The sequence below is a fragment of the Calidris pugnax genome, unplaced genomic scaffold (genome assembly GCF_001431845.1).
Source record: "Calidris pugnax isolate Ruff unplaced genomic scaffold, ASM143184v1 scaffold44, whole genome shotgun sequence".
In the NCBI taxonomy this organism is placed as follows: domain Eukaryota; kingdom Metazoa; phylum Chordata; class Aves; order Charadriiformes; family Scolopacidae; genus Calidris; species Calidris pugnax.
In genome coordinates this window covers 27,892,369-27,909,542 of record NW_015094506.1, presented here as the reverse complement: position 1 = coordinate 27,909,542, position 17,174 = coordinate 27,892,369, and the positions used below count along the sequence as shown (strand labels likewise).

Below are 17,174 nucleotides of genomic sequence, written 5' to 3'. Positions count from 1 at the left end.
CTAGACCAGGTTGGCCAAAGCCCCATCCAGCCTGGCCTTGAACACTTCCAGGGATGGGACATCCATAACCTCCCTGGGCAACCTGTTCCAGTGTCTCACCACCCTCATAGTAAAAAATTTCTTCCCGAGATCTAATCTGAATCTTTTTTCTTCCAATTTAAAACCGTTTCCCCTTGTCCTATCATTACACCTCCTGGCAAAGAGTCCCTCCCCAGCTCTTCTATAGGCACCCTTCAGATATTGAAAGGCCGCTATAAGGTCTCCCTGGACCCTCCTCTTCTCCAGGCTGAACAACCCCAGCTCCCTCAGCCTGTCCTCATAGGAGAGGTGCTCCAGCCCTCTGATCATCTTCGTGGCCCTCCGCTGCACCTGTTCCAGCCAGTCCATGTCCTTTCTGTGTTGAGGACTCCAAAGCTGTACACAGTATTCCAGGTGGGGTCTCACGAGTGCAGAGTAGAGGGGCAGAATCACCTCCCGGGACCTGCTGGTCACACTTCTCCTGATGCAGCCCAGGACACGGTTGGCTCTCAGGGCTGCTCTCCAGCCATTCTCCACCCAACCTGTATTTGTGTCTGATTCCAGCAGCTGAGGCTTTACAGAAAAAACTAATTATCGACATGAACTAGAAGATCTGGCTAGACTGAGGTCAAGCCTTATGAGGTTGAGCCTTTGTTTGAGACGATGGGGATAAGCAAAGGGTTTCTCCAACTCCCCTTTTCTTATCATATTTTTGACAGCTATGCAGCCCTAAAACTATAAATTGCATTGCCATATATTCTGTAAGCTAAATTTCTGAGAATTCTTCAAAATGTATAGGATAAATACAGTGGGGTTGGTGAATTCAGAAGGAGAGGGGGAGTTCAAGGGCATGCAAAGGAAATTTGGAATTCCACGTTTGTCTCACTGGCATTCACCACTGAGTTTGGACCAACAACTTCACTATCCTCACTTAAAATGAATGTTATATTTTATTATATGTCTTTTAGCTGTGTCATAAAAAAGATATAAAGGAGTTAGTGGCCTTTAATTTGCAGTGTCGTTGCCTTGAATTTTTTGCAATGACAAACTTTCAAGCATGGGTGCTTATAATTAGACACTTCTATACCTCAGTGAGGAAACTATATACCAAATGTGTAAGTCATCTCCTAGATACTTAAAATGAATTAAGGGACCTAAACAAGGGCACCTTGTTTGAAAATGTTAACAGAAATTTTGCTGTAGCTCTCTTGAAATTAAACTCCATCCCTTTGCATTATTGCATTCCTGGTTTGACTATAAATTATGATTTTAGTCTTTATGGTAACATTAAATTGTAGGTGATGAACATGGAAAACTCCACAATCAAGAAAAGCATTGAATTATTCAAATATCTTTGAATTTCATGTAGAATAAGAATTACTTGATTATGTTTTAGTACCTTTTTGGTTCCTTTAGCTACAAATTTGATGTTGGAGGGGAATTAAGAGGAGGGAGAAAAAGGAGGAAAGAAAGAGATTGTTTTCTCACCAACATCAAATGCAGTTGGACGAAAGTACATCATGTATTTCATTTTAGTCATTAGTTCAATCAAGCTTTGCCTTGAATGTCATTCTATGCTGCACAAAGTTTGGTGTTTTGACCACATGTAAAATCAAAGCAGCATGTTTATATGGAGCTCAAGAACCTGGAAGTGCACCTTTCCTTCTCAAATAAATCTATTCAGCCCTTCAGACTGTGCCCATTAGTGGCTGCAGACGCCGAAGACAGAACCCTTTTACTCTCTATATGGGCAGAGGGCAGGCACTTGATAAATGAATGGAGAAGCCTATGTCGGCTTCAGAGAAGGAAACAAAAGAACCAGAGGAAGAGCAGTGAAAAAAGAGACTGTCAGTGCAAGCTACTGAAAGATTAACTGTAGTTTTCCATTGCTTATTTTGTCTGTTGGGGGGTTTTTTTGTTGTTGTTTGTTTTTTTCTTGTACCTATACGACTGGATTCCTGTAGTAATATATCCTTTTTTTTTCCCCTTTTTCTTAAGAACTAATTTTAAGAGACTATCAAAAATATACCAGGGTAAATAATATCTCCTTTTATGAGTGTAGTTTAGCTTTCAGATTGTGTATGTGTCAGAAGAAGAAGTTGTGTCAGTGGAAGGGGAGAACACTTTAATCGAACGATGGCGTGGTTGTCCTTGCATGACTGTTGTCTAGTTCATTGATCTGACTTTGTGAAGTTCAAAATTTACACATCTGAGAATCCTTGTGCACCTCACAATATAGAAACCTTCAAAGATCGAGTTGATGTTTGCTTCATGGGTTTAAACCTCTCAGCATGAGCAGCATTTCATGGGAGTGTGGAGGAGGCTGATTCTCTCTAACAATGATGAACTTGCCTCTGTGGTTTGGCTTGGAAACCCTTGGACTTTGGGAAAGCGCAGAACCAAACCTGCCTGCTCAAGTTCTTCCACCAAATAAAAATGCATCTTAATGTTGTTTCAGAACAGTGCTGGAAGCCGATATGAGAAGAGCTTGCTCAGTTAATGGTCATTATTTGATTCCTTCTGACTCTGCTCATTTATTAAAGGACATGAAATTTAATTAAGATTTAGTTTCAACCTATCTGTAATTTGCATAGAGGTTCTAACAAACTTTACTAATATGCAGAGTTCACAATAATGGTCCAGGTTTTCCTGTAGGTTCCTCTGCTTGGCTTTCATCCCGGCTGTTAGGTAAAATTAAGGCCCAGAAAATCGGATTATTGCATCCCAAGGGGCAGGACTGATAAGCAGCACATGATTGTTGATCTGCTTGCTACCCGATGTTGGTGGTGTTTGAGGTGCTGCTAGATGCAAAGCCAATTTGTTAACAATTAGTGCTCATTAGAATCATTTCCTGTTATCGATTTTAAATGTTTGACAAAGCACTTTTAGGAAACTGCACCCAAAAAAAAAAATAGTAGCTGTACATCAGTGCTTAGTAATTACAACTCTTTAGGGCCCAGTGTCAATCTTAACTAACTGGTTTCATTGGTTTCCAAGTAATTATTTCTGCTTTGGATCCCACCTGCTAACCCCTCCAGATTAAAGATGCTTTGAAACAAGGACATAGTTCTTGATTAACAGAGTTGCTGAGAAAGGAGTCATAAAAGAAAAGCAACTTTTTTATTTTCTGTCTTGGTGTGTCATGGCTTGGACTTTTTGTCTTGCATAACTACCAAAGGATTACCTGATATACAATACAGGAATTAATGTCAGTCTGGAATTAAATGTAATTTCCATTGGCCTTAACATTTAACATGTGAGTTTAATTTTAAATGCATCCTTGCCTTTATCCACACATAGAGAATTGTGAAGCCATTAAAATCTAATTTATAAATGGTAAAATTAGATATAACGGCATGTTATAATAAAAGCTTTGATATCTAGGAGTCTAAGAGGGTATATCCGTTGAGTTTCTTAGAAATTGGGGCTTTTAATCTGTTTTACAGAAGAGATTTGCATGTGAGATTATTTAATAAACAGTACAATGTGTGCATATATGTAAAAAGCACCGGGTCAGGCACACCTGCATTTCCACAGGTACTGGTAATGTATGATGAGTTGCTACAGGCTCATGCCTTTTATGTGTACACTGGAATTTTGCCTAAATTTGGCAGTGTCAAAGGTGAAGCTAGCAGTGTAGCCATCTGGGTTAATTTTCTCTCCTTCCTTCTTTGCTTTAGATTTTTAGTAACATCAGCTCAGGTTTCACAAGCACTCTCCGAAAAGGCTTGCAAATATTGGAAATGTATTCCATGATCCCTGTTGCACAAGGTGGAGACCTAACATAAGACTTGACTTGTGCCTTTCCCACCCCCATTGATGAATTAGTCTGAGAATTACTGTAAAAATTAAGGCGAGTGTGGGTGAAATACACGAGGCTTAGTCCCTCTAACCTTAATAAACAGAGATGGTATTGACACAAGTGAATTTTGTTTAACCACAGTACATTTGCTTCTTAATTAGTGAATATTCATCTGTCATCAGCAGCAGCTATGACACCCCTCCCCGCTAACACGTTCTGTCATAAATAATCAATGAGAGGCTATTAATATTCATGAGTGAGAATCTGTGTAGTCATGTGCACTGATGCAGAGACAGGGGGAGTGTTGCCATGAACTGAGTCGAAACTCTGTGTGTGTATACGTGAGTGTAAGATAGTTAGGGAAAGGGAAGAAGAGCATGCTGCTACACACTGCCCTGCCTCGCGCTTCCAGCTAACAGTGGTGTGCCTGTTTCGGGGCTGGAGTGACTGATGAAAAACAGTAGTCAAGTCTGGAGGGTGATTCCCTGTCAGTGCATTTGCCTTTCAGTGCTGGGGAAATTAGAGGCTCTGCTCCTGTGTTGCTTATTAGGATGGGCTGCAATCTGTGCACTTTTCAGAAGAGAGAGGAGCACTACAAACTGCTCTATGAAGTTTCACAGGTGAGTGCAGAGGATATTACCAGCATCTCCAGACTAAAAATGTGTGCTCTTTGCAGAGAGTAAGTAGAGATGCTTTTGTTTTGCTTTGCCTTTTTCTTTTTTTTTCCCTTTGCAAAATTGCTAGCTAAGTTGTGTGGGGGGTGGTAGTGGTGTTGGTAATTATTAGTATTTTGGGTGCCTGTTGTTTTCTGCTCGTTTGCCACTCCCCCTTCAGATGACTTCCTGTGGGATTCTTTTAACATTTTTGTGCATCTTCTGCCAAGATGTCAGTCATATAGCAGCAGTCTCACTGAACCTTATCGGTGATGTTTTAAGGGAGCCCTTGGCTTTGGTAATAAGACTGATTTCAGATAAGTTGCACTGCTGCCTTTGGAAGTGCTAGGTCTGTGATCTCAGGTTATTTCCAAGTTAAGGAACAAAGTTTTTTATGGCATGTCTGTGCTGGCTAAGAAGCATGTTAAATTCTGACATTAATTAATTAAAATTGGAATTATTCTGAAACGCGCTTGTCACCTTTAAGCAGGTACTGAGTACAACAGGGTTTCTGTGAGTGAGGTGTGCTGCTCGTTCGTTCATTGTGTGTGTTATTTCTGTTTACTACTAGACAAAGATCTTAATCCCATCTAGATATTTTGGTGTCTCTTTCAGCATCGTAGCAGTGTGAGTAGCAGTGTGCTGCTAACGTGTTCCCAGCTCCTTCAGAATAAGATAAGATGAAACAAGCACTTACCATAATAGCCCATCATTTTTGCTCAGATCCTATTGAATCAGTATTTGATTCGCAGCTTTTTGTTTGGTTTTTCCTCTTGGCACGGTGGACCCTCGCATACTAAAGTTTAGTGCCTTTCAGCATCTGTTCTCTCCCTCTCTCTAATTTGTCCTGGCTTTGACACATTGCCGTTGACGGAGGCTGAACGCTTGCAGTTTGGGACTGTGCTGCTGCTGACAGGCAGCGCGGAGGAGAAAAAACAGCTTACGGTGTTGGTGGTCTATTGGCACAGCAGCAGCTAAGTGCCCATTGCCGACTGGTTCCCTCTGAGTTCCTCCTGACGTGATTCATTTCACAGTGGGCTAATTACAAAGTGGATTCTCTACACATGAAGCAGCCTCCTCAGTTGCGGTGTTAATGCACATTTTCATGGTAATGTGATCAGAGCCTCATTAGCCAGTTTCCAAAATGATCCTCTGCATTAATTAAATATAAAAATGACTCTTTTTATCACCATAGAGAGGAAGAAGAAGATTAACATTGTTAATTACTACTGGGGGCAATACCTCTGCATCATTTTTTACCACAGAACCAGCAGGCATATTCAATCCTAAAAGAGTGTCCGTTTGCAGGTAAACTGCCCGTTTCCATGCCTGGTGAAGATGGTCTCTAGGTGGAACACTTCCCTTTAGTTCAATAGTTAGTAGTAATCCTATCATCATGTTTTCTTACAGCGGTAGCAGAGGGAAAAGCATAGCAGCCCGTTTCCCTCACCTTGCTTTCCCCCTCCCCAGCTCTGGATTGCCAGACTGATCTGAAAGTGTAAAATGGAATTCTGTGCCAGGGAATAAGAAATGCAGGTTGTGCTGTGAAGGGGATTAGACGTTTCTTAAAGGGCTTGCACGTGTGTAAGGAAAAAAGAGGCTGTGCCTGGTTTAGAGCAAATGCTTTTTCAAAATATTCCTTGCAGTAATGTTGCATAGTAATAAATGCTATTGAAATGATCAGCAAACCCAAAGGTAAGGGTTTTTAAAGAGATTCTAAGGCAATCCTTCCCTTCATCTGTTATCTTCTCTGCTGTTGAGTTGGAGTGTCTGTGGCTGTGAAACAACCAAGGTGCAAAATGAACTAATGCTTTCACTTTTTACCCTGGTGCTTGCCAGATAAAGTGTAATCCCAGGGAGGATCAGAGTGAGTTTCCTTGGGGAGTTGAAATGCAATGAGCCTGGTGCTGCATCTCGTGCTGTTAGGGAAATGTCACTGATAAGGTGCAGAAGGGGAGCAGAGAAATGACTTAGTGCGCTCGCTGCCAGATCCCGTGTTCATCTGTAAACTCATCCCTATCTTTGTTTCACTGTATACAGGTCAGTACTGAGCATATTTTTAACCAGGTGCTACAGTAGAGATCAGGTAATGTCTCACACCATAACTGCTTCTGTGTACAATACTGACTTGCTGCTATGGGTGGGAGCAGCAGTAGAATACGATAAATTAAATTAAGCAAAGGCAGGCATTACTACTTGATTTGCAAATCCCTTTTTAACACTCCAGTCCTGTAATTCCTCTACCACAGCCTTGGCTCTTTCATCTGCATGATTTCTGGAGAGCTTGGGACAAGTTAGCCTTTCAGGGACATGAACTGACTGAGGATGAGCTGTGGCTCACTAGCATATGTGGATGAGATAGATTAATTTATATTCATATAAGGAAGCAATCCTAGACTCCTCTCTCACCTTTCCCGGGCTAGGCTACCTGATACTCTGTGCACTCGTGTGCTTAAAAAATACAGTAAACAAAGGAAAGCGTGTTTGCAGAGGAAAGCCATGCGAGTGCTTACAGTGAGGCGTGCTTTCTGCTACTGTTTGTAGTGAGGTCAGATTCAACACCGGAGAGCTTTTTGTTGTAGAGCTGCTGGGAAATGAAGACATCCTTAGAATATGTATAATTCCTCGCGCTTCCCCCCACCCCCTTCCTCCAGGCTCCTTTGCCTTTCCCTGAGATAGCAGTTCAGAGACCACAGTGGCCCTCTCCAAAAACAGCATTTGCTTGCTTGACAGAGACTTTTATTTTGATAGCTGTGTCTTGCATGTGCAGACTGTGATTAAAACAAAAAGTCAAAGACTCATGTTTTAAGAATGAAAGCTTTTGAGATGCCACTATGCATTGGTGAAGCACCCTTGTGCTTCAGAGTGCCTCTTCACCTGTCCTCATGATGTGAAGATGGCTCTACTTTGCGTCTTGATTTCACCATGAGAAGGTATCAAGTGTAGCACCCCCTCTTCCCACCAGGCCCTCTTCTCCATATGCCTACTGGTGGAGAAACAGAAGATGTCTCAATTTGAAATTTATGGCCCTGCGGGCTACTTCATGGGGCACTTCATCATTATTTCCTGTGTGCTGCATAAGCAGGATTGAGCTAATGAAAGTGCAGCCAGGAAGTCTACAGCAAGTCACTTAGAGAAGGTGGGACCTGACGTGTGCTCATGTCCATTAGAAGCAGAACTCTGCCATTCACAGCTGTTTTTCTCTTGCACTTCTGGGCAAAAGAAGAGAGCTTAAGTCATTTGTTAGCTGTCTGATAAGGACGATTCCCCTTTAGGGCAAAGGATAAGAGAAATATGGCAAGGATTGGAGGAAATGAAACTGGGGCACCATCTGATCCATCATCAGCAGTGATCTTCAATACCCTTGTGTGAGACTCAAAGAAATGCAATTTTTTTCCACAGAATTCTGTGGATATTTGAAATATTTTCTGTTTGGTGGTGTTTTATGCTTTGCTTTCAAAATGTACAGTTAACCCAAAGAAAAAGAGGGGATGGAGAGAGACAGCACAGACTTTTGGAAGTCAACCAGAGACCAGTGTGAACTTCTTTTTTGAGTTACATGTTAAGAAGCAGTCCTGGCTCAGGTGAGCTTAGAATCGAAGGGGAGAAAAGCTAGAAGGGAAAACAGAGGCAATCTGGGATGGTTCACAAAGTCAGTGGTGGAGCTGGGATTAAAACTGGAAGGTTGCACATTTATATTTTACGTTTGACCTGAGATGTTAGTGGAGCCTGCTTGCAGCATATTTAAATCCTCTGAAGACTGATTATGCAGTTTGCTTCTCATGTTGGTTTCCATAATTAGCATAAAGCTCAAATTTTCACCAGTTTAGAGTTCTGATTTTATGTTCATTTTGATATCCCCTGGGCTACTTGAAGTATTGAGTTTTAGTGGTACATCCTTTCAAATTCAAAGGTTTTCACAAGAGAGACATCAAGCCTGCCCATTGAAACAGCAGAGGCACGTCTGTGTTCTTCAGCAGATGCTGCTTCTAGCTGGCATTGGAATAAGGAAGGAAGACTGTGGGCCAAGCAGTGTTGCTTGTCACTGGGACCTGCCTTCTCTGGTCTTGAAGAAGTTTGGCTTTATTCAGAGAATTAAATAGACTAGATGATGTGATCCTTATTTTCTTTCTGAACCAACCTCCAGCCACTAGTATCCATTCTTGGTACTTAATGCCTTGTGAGGTATTTACATGACAATTCCTCAGTTTGCTGTTTGCCATTAGCTCTCATTCTTTTCTGGAGATACCTGCTGGCAGCTTTTGTGTCACCTTTCTTTGCTGTATATCAGTGCCACCTCCAAATGCTCTTCATGAATTTCACCAGCAATAGGAAAGTACTATCTTGTGCTGCATCAGCACAAACTCATTTTGGGGTCCATTTATATCTAATTTCTGTTTTTAATAGAAATTCTGTGGCAGGACACTTTCATCTCTGGAGAATCTGAGAGGAGAAAATTCTAAATGTAATTGTCTGGAAATTAGTTGAATTATCTGAGTTGAATTAAATCAGTAGCAAAAGCAGATCTGGTTTCATTTTACTCCGTTTCCTAGCTTGTCCTTCTTTCTTCTCTCTAAATTCTTAAACAAAACAATTGAGAACCCACTGATCTTATTTTTTCTAAACAGCTCTTATGAATACTGATTTATCTGTTTGAAAAGTTCAAAAATAAATTTTGAGGTGCTGAAGGAGTCAGTAAACTTGTAGGAGTAGAGTTTCCTCTCAGTTTAACTGAACAATTTCAGAACTCTGCTCTATGCAGTTTGCCCCAAAGCCGCATTGTCTCATATTAGTGGAACAATATATTTATGGTAAAAATGTAATAAAGAAAAGCTTGTTATATGTTTCTAGCCATGTCTTAGAAACTTGCTTGGAATTCCCTTAGAGAGTTTCTGCTGAATTGAAAAGAATTTAAACACAGAGTTCATAAAAGTTGACTTCTCCTACAGATAAGAAATGGTCTTTGTGGTTAGCAGCACAGCTTTCCTGGTTCTTCCGTTTCCTTGCTTATTTACTTTACACCAATAATAGAGCATCCTACATCTAAATAACTCATCCCATTGCTGTAATGTTTCATCAGGTTGTACTCAAAAAAGAGATGCCAGTTTTGTGACATTGCTAACAACTGAGCTCTTGCTCCTGATGGAGGAGCTCATCATGCCACCCTGGGTGCTGGTCCATGGCCCAGGAAAACGCTTGGTGCCGTCCCCAGAGCTGCAGACACCAATGCCTCAGCTCTGTGCTTTGGGACATCGCATGTCAGTTGCTTAGAAGAGAAGATACATCTGAAAGGCCCTCTTTTATCTGCATTTAGGCTCTCAACACAGAGCTGTGCTTTGGTGTGAAGGCGCCCTGAGGAGTCCTGGAGGATTGTGCCATGGGGATTTGGGTCTGGGGACACATCTGCTGTTAAAATAACCAGCTCTGGCCACCCAGACAGATGGTGGCTGTAGCAAACACACCCATGCATGCAACTAGGCATGTAGGGAAGTCATCATCTCACTTCCTAAAAACCTAAGCCTGTTAGCAGGATTTTTTGGGATCACTCTTTTGAACGCATGAGTTGTATGCTAAGCGCCTAAGTGTTATTTTGGATCTCACGCCAACTGCCTTTGATAAAACACTTTTTTTTTTTTTTCTGATAATATCCAGGAAACTCTGAAGTGATGCCACTGACTTCACTGGGGCCAGGCTTTCATTTTCTGCCCTTGTTTACTGTCTTGCAAAAGGCATATAGTTGCTGCGCATACCTCAAGAGGAAGGATAAAGAAAGAGTCATGAGATAAGAAAGCAGACAATAGTATGTGAGATAAGAATTCTGGGGATAGGTACGACAGAGGCAGCTATAAAAAGCTGTGCTGAGATTATATCAGTAATCTGCAGGGATATGCAATGCCATGAAAAACAAACAAAAAAAAGTGACTGAGGTACTGAATAGAATGATTTTCTCCATCATTTTGCTATTCCTTGCATCTTGAATTTAACAATGGGGATTACGGATTTTTCTAATGATCAGATTTTTATACATTTTTTAAAGAGCTATCCTTTCTTGAGGCTTGCTTCCTGATGTGATGTATAGGTATAATCCTCAGGCCTAAGGCAAAACGTGTCTTTATGTGAGTCTTATACATCATTGATGTGATGAAACTAATCTTGCTACCTTGAGCATTTGCAGGCTGATAACCACCAAAGAAGCGTATTTTGGGAGTTCAATATTTTTGTTTTGTAGTTCATTGAAGGGAAGGGGCATTAAAATGTGAGCCAGAGACTTGGCCAAGTATATGTTAAGAGTTAATTAACAGTAGGTTGTTTCACCAGTTTTCTCTCAAGAGCTAAGAGTTTAATGGGGACATGTATGGCAGGGCTTGGTGATAACCAGTGGTTCTTCTACCCCTAGGGATTTGGTGAGGTCTCTTTAAAGTAGAATAAAAAAAAAAAAGCTAAAAAATGCTTGGTTCTTTTCCTTTAAGGCTGTTTAACTTCAGAGTGCATTTGACCCGTTATTTTAAAGGAAATAACCTTTTAAAATAGTACCTGATTTTTTTTCCATCTCATAACTTTGAACCCACTGGCTAATTTCAGCCACAAGGGTTTTCCAATCTTCTAGGTTCATGCAAATTAGTTTGATGATACTGCTAGCTAAATCACTTTTTTTTCCAAGAGCAAGAGGACTCCCTAGCTTGCAAACATCACCTCAAAATATCAAAGCATGAAAGAATTTAAAAATTTAGATGCAGATTATTCTTTATACATTTACTTTGTGGGTATATACACACTTTACAGTGAAGATAGTTACATGCTGTCTTACGTGTAGCAAACTTGTAATATGTTTTAGTTTGCTCAATAATTGTAATAAAAATCAGTCTATTAAGAGAGAATATTAGATCAGTAACTGTTAACAGGTTATCTATCATTTTTTTGATAATAAGCAGAAGTTCAGAAAGTGAATTATACAAATATGTTTAAGCCATGGACTGAATCTAGATATGGAATTGCAGTGTCTTCATATAACACACTGCAAACCACCTCTGACAGTCGTTTGTATTTTGTAGTTAGGCTTAAAACATTGGTGTGGACGGGCAGAGGACAGCATGGCTATTTGGCCATTTCTATGTAATAGGATGATGCAAACTTGCATGACATTCACTGTTGGTGCTTTTTTATTGTTTTACTTTAAAGAAGTTGGGAAATCCTACATATCCTTCTTCTCTCAGGTGGAAAAAATAATTCATTCCTTTTCCCCCAAGAGGAAGGTTGCTCTTGGTTGTTTTTTTTAACCAACAGATGCAAACCCTGATAATCAGCAAAGTGAAGCAAAGCAAACATTCGTTTTCCTTTGTTTTGTGGGCTGACTGTGTACAGTAGCAGTTTATTCCCTAGAGATTTTGGCTATGAAGTTTGACCTCTGAAACAACATAAGCACCGTGGAACGAGTGATCTTCCAAACTATCAAGTCATATGTAGAGTTCCTGTGTTTAATGTGTGTTAATGTCAGAGTTGAACCTGAGAAGACTCAATCTGCAAAAGTCTATGAGCGTCTTTAATTTGTCTAGATACAACTTAGGTTTTGTTTTACTCATCCAGCTGGAGAATTTTTCCTGTTTGGTTTCATATCTCTTAGTATTTGGGGGTGGTTGTTGTTTGGGTATTTTTCCTAGCTCCTGGAATCGTACTGTTTTGAAGCAAACACTTCTCATTAGAAGTAGCTTCACTTATGATCAGTGACCAAAATTTGCAAGTATGAGTCAGGTTTAATTTACAGCTTAGGAAATTTGAAAGGAATGGGGATGAACTTGAAAGATAATGTTTAGAAACAAGCTAAACATTGGGTTTGGTATTCTTTTGCATGTCTAGAGTAGGCGTCATTGCTCGAGAGGTGACGCTGAGACCAACCCAAGTGGGGTTTGCATTTGTGCATGGCCGTAAGGAGGAGGAAAGTGCTTGTCTCTGGACTTTCAGGGCTTGTCCACAGACATCAGTGCCAACAGCAGCCAGCCACGGCTGTGTCTGCTTGTCATGGCATGCATGAGACCCTGGCCAGTTTCTAGCTAGGATTGTAGGTTCTTTCCCTGCAGCTGCAGACATGTCTTCAGGGGCCATCTTGCTTGCAAATGTCAGCGCAGCTTTTGTGTCCACGTGCAGCAAACTGGTGAGGCTCCTGGGATAGTTTCCCAAACTTATTAGGCGTTCACTTGCTCTCTAATGTCAGAAAGACAATTAACTGCAGGGTCAGGATCCCTGTCCTGAGGACCAAGAGGAGCATGGGAACGGGTGAACTTCGCTAAATCCTTATGAGGAGTGAACAATTGAAATAATCACAGAAAAAGATTACCTTCAGTTACGTGTGCTATAACAGAACAATTGACTGACCTAGTTAATATGTTTGATCGTATGCGTAATGTGCTTTTTGCATATTATTGTGATGGATTTTCAGGGAAAGCTGCTCAGGGAATAATCATTATTCAGGCCTTCGCCTTCCTCATGGCTAGAATGTGAAGTACTCGGATTCTTCATGGTATCTGTGGGCATATGAACCGCCAGCTCAAAACAAATTTTAATGGCAAAAAAAGATGGAAGAAGAGGCCAATTATTAATTGAACTTCAGCTTTGGAATTGTCTATCTCTAGACATCACATGTCACTGAATGGGTGACTGTGGTGTATTGAGACATACTGCCTATTTAGTGCAGCAGCGGGACTTGGAGGTCTGGCTCTAATTCCTTCTCTCATGGATATATTTGAAGAGGTCCTGGTTTCTGTTTTCCTCTTCTGGTATAAAGTTCTGTATTATTTAAAGCTTTAAAGATTAACTGTAGACGTCTCGTCTAATGGATAATGAAGGAACCAGAATAGTATTATCTAATCATGATGATGGTGATCACAATAAGGATCGTAAAATGGTAGATCGATCCACTTAGCAATTATTGGTAAAGTTATAGCCGAAGCGGATTGTTGCAGTAGAGAGTAGATCTGCCTGCATTTCCCAACACCTCTGGAGTCCCACACTTCCTCAAAGTCCAGAAATGGTTTGGAAGACTGTTTTTTCCTTTGCTGTACACTAAAGGTCAGCTTTGGTAGGAATTTTCTTTGCAACTTCCCCAGAACCTCTTCTCAGATAACTAATGGAGCAAGTTGTTTTTTATTCACATATTTTATTTTATTTTATTGTGCATGTTGGAGGCTTTTTAATATGGAGCAATTATGAATATGAATTTATTGGTATTTCTTTCTTCAGGTACTAATAAAAATAGGAAGGATTTGCAACTTATTCATCAGTAGTGGAGTTCTGTTGCTGTCAATAAGTTCAGAATAAAGTCTCCTCACTCCTATGGGCATAATATATTTCAAATCTTATGTGTGTATTTTGCTAAGCCATTTAAAATCTTCCTGATAAAGTAGTTTTAAGTTCCTAATACAGGAGGTTGTTCCCATTTATCTCCAAATGACCTCTTTGTCCCCAGATTTACGTATTTCCTTGAATTAAAAATGTCATTTGGTCATGTTCAGTGGGGGAATGTCTTTGAAAGTCTGACCTGTGGGAACATGATGAATAGTGACAGGGAGGGATTTTGCCCAATGAGAATACCAAATCATGTAGCACTGTAGTTTTACTTACTAAATATTGTCCAGGCTCTATTGTTGAACCCTATTTTGCCAGTGTCACTTTGTCAGGATGTTTTCTGTCCTGTGACTAGTAGCTTCAAATGTACTCATCCATCTTCTTGTCCCATTACATTTCATGTGACTGATGTTCTGCACCCATTAAAATTGATGGGAAAGAACAAAGAGAAGAAAAATGTGCCCTTCAACTGATTATGCCTTTGAAAGAGCAAATGAGACTCTCCTGCTATCTGGAGTAAATTGAACTGCTATTTCTGTTTTTAAGTCCATTACTTAGCTTTTAGTAATCCTTATTAGCAGTAGATCCCTTATTTTGTTATTTTGATATTATATTGAGATCAGTAAGTTTATGTCTATTTTCTCCTTCAGTTTTGTGACAATAAGTGAATATACCGACTCTTTTATATGTATCAGCTGCCTCTGGTAATCTTGCCCATGAGATATTGCTAGCATGCCTAAATACCCTCTCAGGGAAGGATGAAGGTATGTTTGACAAGCTGAGGCCTTTCCTCTGAGGAAGGACCCACAGGGCTTTTCTCAGCCACAGGTCCTGTGCCCTGGAGGAGCACTTGTGTGGGATGTCACAAGGTTCTGCTTGGCAGTAAGTGCTTTGTCATATTACACTAAGATCTTCAGGGCAATTGGTAGGAGACTAGAAATACAAGAGCCTTTGTAGGATTGGCTTTATCTTTATTTCATGGATACAGATGGTTTCCCAAGGTGTTAGTCCAATGTTTCAGTTAGACGAGGGCCATTAGCCAGCTGAATGGAGAGGATAGATGTCATATTTACTGACAACCAAAGACAAAACACAGAGGAAAAGCAAAAGTGAAGGCTCCCGAGTGATCAGTATGTCTGATTACTTACAGCTTATATGACAACCTTCTTGATACAGCAGCCAACCGTTCTTTCCCATTTGTGCATAGTAATGAGACTGTAATTTTTTTAAAAATTTGGGCTTTTACCATGGACAGTGGCAGGCCCCAAAAGTGCAACTTAATGGTCCCCTTTTGGTACCCTGATATTCTTGCAGAGACTTCAGCAAGTGCTTGAATGCAGCTGTTCACTTCCCTAGTGGTACTAGTGTGCGTTATGGTTTATTTCCAAACAAAGTTCAAATGTGTTTTGGTTCGGTAAAACTCTGTGGCAGGAATTTTGATTTCTTAGATTTTTGCCCTGGAATTAATGTTTTGTCTTGGCAATTTAGGCTTAAGTTCCCAAAGTGTGTTTGGCTTGGGGTCTGGGAAATGCTGCAGAGAGCTCTGAGTCTTGAAAGATTGTTTCCTATAGCATTACCTATAATTATTTTAGATTTCTGATAGACATCAAAGCCTGTTGCTTTGTCCAGGATTTTTCTCAGACTGAAGAAAGTGTATTATGAAGTGGATGATGTTCTCACGTTGGCAGTGGTTCACTTGGGTTATTATTTATCCATATTTTAAAGACAATTGTTCACATTTCTAATTTGAAGAGGAGCTTGATTAAGATTAAAATAGGCAAATAAGACTTTAAGAACCTTAATTTAGTAATTTCTTTATGAGCTTCCCTGCTCTCTTTACTTGCTTACTTGACCTCCAGCTGAGAGTGGATTCATTATTTTAAAGGAACATTCTTACAGATAATTAAGTCCTGAAATGAGTGGAAGTTAGGCAAAAAATGCAATGCGTCTTTAGTCAGGTCCTGCTTATGCATGACAGCTCTGGATTATTCGAGCACATTGTCGCCCTTAACATCAGAGGCACTTGACCAAGTAACCCCAGGGTAAACAGGGGCATAAACTTTATGTGCAAGGGTATATTGCCGCTCTTTTACTCTGTGTTAAAATGACTTGGGGGAAAGGGACTGGTGGCAGAGTGCACCCTTTCTTTTATTTAGGACAAAAGTGTGCAACTGATAGCTGGTGCTTTGAAATTTGCAACCATTAATGATCATTTTTTTCCATGCATACGTCTTCATGGGATATGAAAAAGGTGGGAAGTAGAATAGAAATCTCAGTTTACCCTTCTGGATTGCAATGACTGCAACAGCTGTTGGGAATAGGTCCCAACTAATAAATTCAAACCACTTCTTAGCACTATGCGGAAAGGTCATCATTGAAATAATAGTGCTGTTAATTTCTAGCATGTCTTGAGAAGGGATAGGTCTCAGCCACCCACCTCCCCATACCTCAGGAGACTTTAGTTGGAAGGTTCTCAAGCCTTGGGTTACAGATTTTCAGAAAAGCTGTTGTTTCCCTGTTTTTTATTTGAAAGACACTGAGAAATGCTTAGCTTTTTATTGTAGTGAGGAAAATCTGAATGCAAGAGGAGGGATGAGAAAATTGGATTTCCTTTTATTGCACAGGAACACTGTACAACACTGACAGAATATTTACTCCTGTCTCTTTCTTCTAATTTGATTCTTTGTACCATTTGATTCTGAGTACCATATCAATCTTTGTTCATTGGTGAAACAAAATTATGAAGTATCATAGGTGTTGCTGCTTGTACCACAGGAACCAGCTAAAAGACAGGAAAGAATGAAAGATTTAAGCCGTTCTAAAAGATATATTTGTAAATTCATACACAATGGAATGTGCAAGGTGTACAAAGTGTTGTGAGATGTCTCCTCAAACCATTTCAGCCAAAAGATCTTTCACAGTTCCTTTTTAATTCCTCTAGTGAGAGGTTTTATGTGTATGATATGGATGCGTTCAATACTAGTAAGTATTGAATTCTGATTGACTAGCTTTCTTTCCACTCCACAGCACAAGGATAGTAATTTGAATAATACAGATTGCACTGGCATTACTAATATGTACAGCAATGTGGAGCAAAACTTTACTGTCTGCAGTTAAAATACCATGAATATTGTTTCTGTGGTAGGCTGTTTTTTTCTAGTGGATGGTTATGCTTTTTACCTTGCTATTAAAGAAATGAATACAGGATTGCACCGAGGGAGCTTTGCTTTGCTTTGCCTCCCTGTGCTGGCATCATAGAATCATAGAATCATTCAGGTTGGAAGAGACCCTTGGGATCATTGAGTCCAACCATCTACCCTACTCTACAAAGTCCTCCCCTACACCATATCCCTCAGTACCGC

At 40.3% G+C, this 17,174-nt stretch overlaps 1 protein-coding gene across 3 annotated transcripts in view; it reads left to right on the top strand.

Annotated features, from left to right (window-relative positions):
- Positions 1–17,174, top strand: part of PDZRN4 (PDZ domain containing ring finger 4) — a 244,902-nt gene that overhangs the window by 133,433 nt on the left and 94,295 nt on the right. Inside the window, exon 1 of one of the 3 annotated variants that reach the window (XM_014963425.1) lies at positions 4,147–4,440. The exons of the other annotated variants lie outside the window; for them this stretch is intronic. Within the exon in view, the coding sequence (XP_014818911.1) occupies positions 4,372–4,440 (69 nt within the window). The 5' untranslated portion in view covers positions 4,147–4,371. Of the gene's footprint in view, positions 1–4,146; positions 4,441–17,174 lie in introns of those variants that run through there. 3 annotated transcript variants of the gene reach the window in all.